We start from the raw sequence: 6,000 nt of genomic DNA, 5'->3' as shown, positions 1-6,000 counted from the left end.
CGCCGAAGTCAAGGATCGGTAGGATAGTCAGTTTTACGAGGGTATGTTTGGCAGCATGAGTGAAGGATGCTTTGTTGTAAAATAGGTTGTTTGGAGGTTTGTTAACACAGTGTCCAAAGAAGGGCCAGAAGTATACAGAATGGTGTCGTCTGCGTAGAGGTGGATCAAAGGATCACCCGCAGCAAGAGCGACATCATTGATATATACAGAGAAAAGAGTCGGCCCGAGAATTGAACCCTGTGGCACCCCCATAGAGACTGCCAGAGGTCCGGATAACAGGCCCTCTGATTTGACACACTGAACTCTATCTGAGAAGTAGTTAGTGAACCAGGCGAGGCAGTCATTAGAGAAACCAAGGCTGTTGAGTCTGCCGATAAAAATACGGTGATTGACAGAGTCGAAAGCCTTAGCCATGTCGATGAAGACGGCTGCACAGTACTGTCTTTTATCGATGGCGTTTATGATATCGTTTAGTACCTTGAGCGTGGCTGAGGTGCATRRGTGACCAGCTCAGAAACCAGATTGCATAGCGGAGAAGGTACGGTGGGATTCGAAATGTTCCGGATCTGTTTGTTCACTTGGCTTTCGAAGACTTTAGAAAGGCAGGGCAGGATAGATATAGGTCTGTAACAGTTTGGGTCTTGAGTGTCTCCCCCTTTGAAGAGGGGGATGAGCACGGCCGCTTTCCAATCTTTAGGAATCTCAGATGATACCAAAGAGAGGTTGAACAGACTAGTAATAGGGGTTGCAACAATGGCGGCGGATAATTTTATGAAGAGAGGATCCAGATTGTCTAGCCCAGTTGATTTGTAGGGATCCAGCTTTTTCCGCTCTTTCAGAACATCAGCTGTCTGGATTTGGGTGAAGGAGAAGCGGGGGGGGGGGGCTTGGTCTAGTTGCTGCGGGGGGTGCAGAGTTGTTGGCCGAGGTTGGGGTATCCAGGTGGAAAGCATGGCCAGCCGTAGAGAAATGCTTATTGAAATTCTCGATTATCGTGGATTTATCAGTGGTGACAGTGTTTCCTAGTCTCAGTGCAGTGGGCAGCTGGGAGGAGGTACTCTTATTCTCCATGGACTTTACAGTGTCCCAAAACTTTCTGGAATTAGTGCTGCAGGATGCAAATTTCTGTTGAAAAAGCTAGCCTTTGCTTTTATTTAATTTATTGCCCTGGCCACATCTGCAGTCCTCATGCCTCCTTGCAGCATGCCTAAGGCACGTTCACGCAGATGAGTAGGGACCCTGGGCATCTTTCTTTTGGTGTTTTTCAGAGTCAGTAGAAAGGCCTCTTTAGTGTCCTCTAAGTTTTCATAACTGTGACCATAATTGTCTACTGTCTGTAAGCTGTTAGTGTCTTAACGAACATTCCACAGGTGCATGTTCATTAATTGTTTATGGTTCATTAAAAACAAGCATGGGAAACAGTGTTTAAACCCTTTACGATGAAGATCTGTGAAGTTATTTGGATTTTTACGAATTATCTTTGAAAGACAGGGTCCTGAAAAAGGAACGTTTCTTTTTTTGCTGAGTTTAGCTACTGTATGTAAGCTCCTCTAGAGAATACAAAATGTATAACCTGTAATCTGACTAAATAGAATTTTCCCCCAATATTAATCTGCGCTGTGGTGGCGCTTTTGAAATGTGTTTATCCCCATAATAACAGAAAATCTCCCATGACGAAAATATTTTATAATAAGAAAATAGGAGTGAATGGAATGAATTGTTGGTAATTTTGACTTTTCAGTGATGTCGAAAAGCAATGTTTACTTCWTATTTACTTGGCAATTACTTACAGGTATATACAGTACATTCTGTGCTCACAAACCAATGATGTAATATCATTATGAGAAAGGRGTCTGTGAAGAGAAAGAGGTCAGAGACGGAGCACCGTAACAACATGATGTTCCACATGTCATCTGTATTGTCATCTTGAATCAATCAAATGAAGACAGCAAGGCATTTTTTATAATAGAGACATTCTTAATGAGTCATGTGGAACTCAATAATTGTATTGAGTTGTTATTCATGTTTAATTATTTGATATATAGTATATACTGTATATACAGTTCCAGTCAAAAGTTTGGACACAACTACTCATTCCAGGTGTTTTCTTTATTTTGGCTATTTTCTACATTGTAGAATAATAGTGAAGACATCAAAACTATGAAATAACACATATGGAATCATGTGGTAACCCAATTTTTTTTAAACAAATTTAAACTTCTGGCCCATGTGAATACTGTACATGTGGATTTAAAAAATATGATACATTAACAATGTTGGCAAACAAAATAAGCACTTTTCGGTGTTAAGAAATCATTTGGCACAGATGCCTTTCTTAAACGTGTTTTATAATTGATTATGTTATTCTACAAACCGTGGTCAAATTGTATTTAAATCTGGCGGGAAAGCAAGGGCATCAACGTAGTTTGGAGWGCCATTTGCGCAATTTTGTGCGCCATGGATTTGTCCACCAGATGTCGTCATTGGGCTGCGGCAAATCGAAGAAGCAACCGTGTTTTACGCGCCTCTGGTTATGCTTATGAGGCTCTGAAGAATGCCTCTGTGCTACTGATCTCGGGTATCCAGGAACACAACTCACGAGTCGTCAGAGGAGAAAAGAAAAGGCGAGAGTGAAGGAGAATAAAAGGGCAGTTCTAGTAGACAGGTCGACACCTGCCTTTCTCCGTCCGCATTCTCGTCGGTATCCTTGTCTGTTTTCAAAGACATGGGTGAATAAACAACCAAATTATTTCTTGAAACAGAATAGATTAAACGGAYTGTACTCGTTTTACGCGGTTACATCAGGCTTGAAAGAGCGCACTTTTGGCGAGTAGAGTGGCGTTTATTTAACCGTAAAAAAATGATCCCAACTATTTTGACGCGGAAAGGTAGAGGTTTGTTTGTAGGCTACATTGACAAGTAGTACAGGTGGTTTTGAGAGGGGTCGTGCAGATATTGTGCAGGATGTCTGACCGATGTCCAGTTTAGTAGCCTGTATAGACGGCCACTATTTTCTAACAAGTCGAGGACACTCCAACTACAAGTGGCCATGAAGGACACTGGCGAATCAAAGGACCACCAACTAACAGTAAGTACAATACCGTAGCCTACGTATACATCATCACACCTGTTTACTATTACTGCAAGAACAGCAGTAATGTTGTATAGCCTARCGGTATGGGATCATTTAAGTGTAATATGCCACATGGAAGTCGTAACTTTAGATAATTGTGTAGACTAGATTGTAGTCTATATGCCCGTTGGTTCTGGGTTGCTGAGATGAATGSCACTCAAGCTGGTATTTTATTCCGATAGCCCACATTAAATATTAGAATAAAATACAATAGAAGTTTATTATAGCCTAAATTACATTACTAAGCAAATTATGCCTTTTATTACAGTAGCTCTTGCCTCAGTCACATATGGAGACATTTGTTGACCTCTAACATTGAATTCCCATGTCATAAGTTAATAGTTGGCCATCTCCACACAGACCTTATTCTTCCCCAGTGGTTCCAGCCGGTGTGATATACCATATCTGAATTATTAACATGGCTCATTTCAGTTCCCCAGTCTCTCATCTTCTCCACTATGTCATACACTGACTAGCTCCACAGCACTGGTGATGGAYAATATCAATATTAATCCCCATTGTCTGTGGAATGACTGAATTGTCCTGTAAAGGTTTAATTCATATGGGTCAATGTCAAGAGCTGGATGTATGGCCTGTAACATTCCATATCTACCCACTAAACATGTTATCTTGACTCTGCCACATCCCTCTATCTAATAACATAACATTAGTTACCTATTTCACTAACAAACAACATTACCGCCCTACAATTTCATTCTGCAATACATTCACACCAGGTGGCCTATTCAGTCTGACTGTATCAACTCAGAGACTGTTTTCTATGCACCGCTGCAGCACTGATTATCTAATAGTTTATAACGTGTGGATGGGTTATCAGTCTATACATTGGTCTGTCTTGTTCTAAGTATCATAATGCCCCCCCCCCCCCCCCCGTCCCGAGTGTTTTGACACACAGAGAGAGAGCTCTTCAGGACAATAGATGGAGAGAGGCTCATGTCATAGTGACATTACACAAGTTAAATTACTCTGTTAAAAACAGAGGGTAACCATAATCATTTACTTTATCCTTTGCTCTTGTTGACTTGGAATGGCATCAAGATTCCAGACTATTGCTGTGGTGTGAATGAAGAATCTCCTTGATGCTGTTCTGATATTTGCTGTGAAAGCTCTAACCTTTTCAAAGCACTGTGAAAGTTCTAACTGTGAAAGCTCTAACCTTGCATTGTTCTCTCTGTGAAATCTCTAACCCTGTGTTGTTTTTGTGTGTTTCTCTGTGAAAGGTCTAAACCTGTGTTATTATAGTTGTGTGTTGTTCTAATTGTGAAAGCTCTAAGCCTGTGTTTTTCAACCTGTGTGTCTCCCAGGTGGCCCTGAGGATCAGACCCCTCAYCGATTCTGAGCGGGAAGAGGCAGCCACCATAGTGGCCCACAGAGTGGACAACCAGGTTAGATGACCCGCCGTGTGTGTGTTCATGCGTGCTCATTCTTGCGTTTGTGTGTGTGTGTGTGTGTCTGTGCAAGCTCGCAAGTTGTTCCAGGCCTCTCTCGCATCCAGTCACAAGGCCTGCTTCACATATATAATGTATCTGCAGGTGCATGCACTTTTCACAGCAGCGCAGCACAGTATAGCTGGTCTCAACCAAGTGAGGTCGATCACTGTGTGTGTGTGCATCAACGCTCAGATGTCACACTGCGCAGTAAGTCAGTCGTGCGTGCGTGCGTGCGTGCGTGCGTGAGAGAGAGAGACGCATGCAGATGGCTCTGTATTGTGATTCAGTGGATTGTTACAGTTTAGAGAGTGACCTCTCTGATAGAGGATGGAAATTGGATTAGTTCTGAAGAAAGAAGGCAGACAAGACATGTCTGGACTGTAGCAAAGGAGGACATGATGTGTGTGAAACAGCTTTGTGCCGTTATTGAATGCTTCTAACCTTGATGGAACTGCTATTTAAGACCCACCATTTATCATTCTGCCACCATTATGAACATAGAGAATATTATTATGAGCTTATTTGGCGGTCGTTCTATTTCCATTCAGTCCATGTATTTAACCGAAATACCAATTCCAATTTTCCTCATTGCAAAGCATGACCCCAACCAAAGGAAGTTAATCCATGATATACAGCACAGGGAAAGGCAGGGCTCCTATAGGGTCCTTGGGGAGCATATTTACCTGGAGCCAGTTAGAAGCCTCCAGGTGTGTCCCTCATGGTGACAACTTGGATACCACGTAGTAATTCTCCTGATGTGATGATGATAAGAAGGAGGGTGAGAATGATGATGATAATAATGAGCAGTATTATGACTGTGATATGGATGAGGTGTTAATACCACTGAGAATTTACTGGTTTAGGTCTTAGTGGGTGATCTGCTGTAGGGAGTAGATGTTGTTGGACTTATGTTTGGAATGACAATTCCATGAGGAGTTAGCAGGAGAGCACTCTGGCTTCCAGGGTAAGATAACATTGGTTTTGCTGGTGAAAGATTTGTTACGGTTCACATAATAATAAGTCTGTCATCACTAATTTGTTGTTCACTTCAGTCAAKGTCTTTGACTGCATGGAAGGTGGTGCCACAGTTAAACTGGAAATAATCAGCATTAATTGTGAGTGAGGGACTGGAGGGAATGAGACCTGGCTTACTCTCTGTCTGTGGCTCTCAAAAGCAATTCAATTAACCTACAGCCAGACTTATTAACCCAGCAACTCTCCCTCTGCTCTGCCTTGATGACACCACCAGGAGTAAGCTAAGTATGATAGGCCCATTGTGATGGTGTATTGTTGCTGACACAGCCCTGCTTTTTACAGTGAACAACAGTTCTTCTGTTAGCTCCTCAAGCCATGCACCTTGGTTGGAGAGCAAGGTAGCAGCAGTGTTCTTTASCCTTTACAACATTATTGTCAACG

The 6,000-nt window shown here is 42.2% G+C and overlaps 1 protein-coding gene across 1 annotated transcript in view; it reads left to right on the top strand.

The window, feature by feature from the left end:
• Positions 1-2,598: 2,598 nt before the first annotated feature.
• The window catches only part of kif19 (kinesin family member 19), a 74,510-nt gene continuing 71,108 nt past the window's right edge, over positions 2,599-6,000 (top strand). Inside the window, exons 1-2 of the mRNA XM_024146201.2 lie at positions 2,599-3,088; positions 4,459-4,539. Coding sequence (XP_024001969.1) covers positions 3,050-3,088; positions 4,459-4,539 — 120 coding nt within the window. The 5' untranslated portion in view covers positions 2,599-3,049. The remainder of the gene's footprint in view (positions 3,089-4,458; positions 4,540-6,000) is intronic.

Source organism: Salvelinus sp. IW2-2015, unplaced genomic scaffold (genome assembly GCF_002910315.2).
Source record: "Salvelinus sp. IW2-2015 unplaced genomic scaffold, ASM291031v2 Un_scaffold16323, whole genome shotgun sequence".
Taxonomy (NCBI): domain Eukaryota; kingdom Metazoa; phylum Chordata; class Actinopteri; order Salmoniformes; family Salmonidae; genus Salvelinus; species Salvelinus sp. IW2-2015.
The sequence above is the reverse complement of the archived record's forward strand: the minus strand, read 5'-3'. Positions and strand labels throughout refer to the sequence as shown.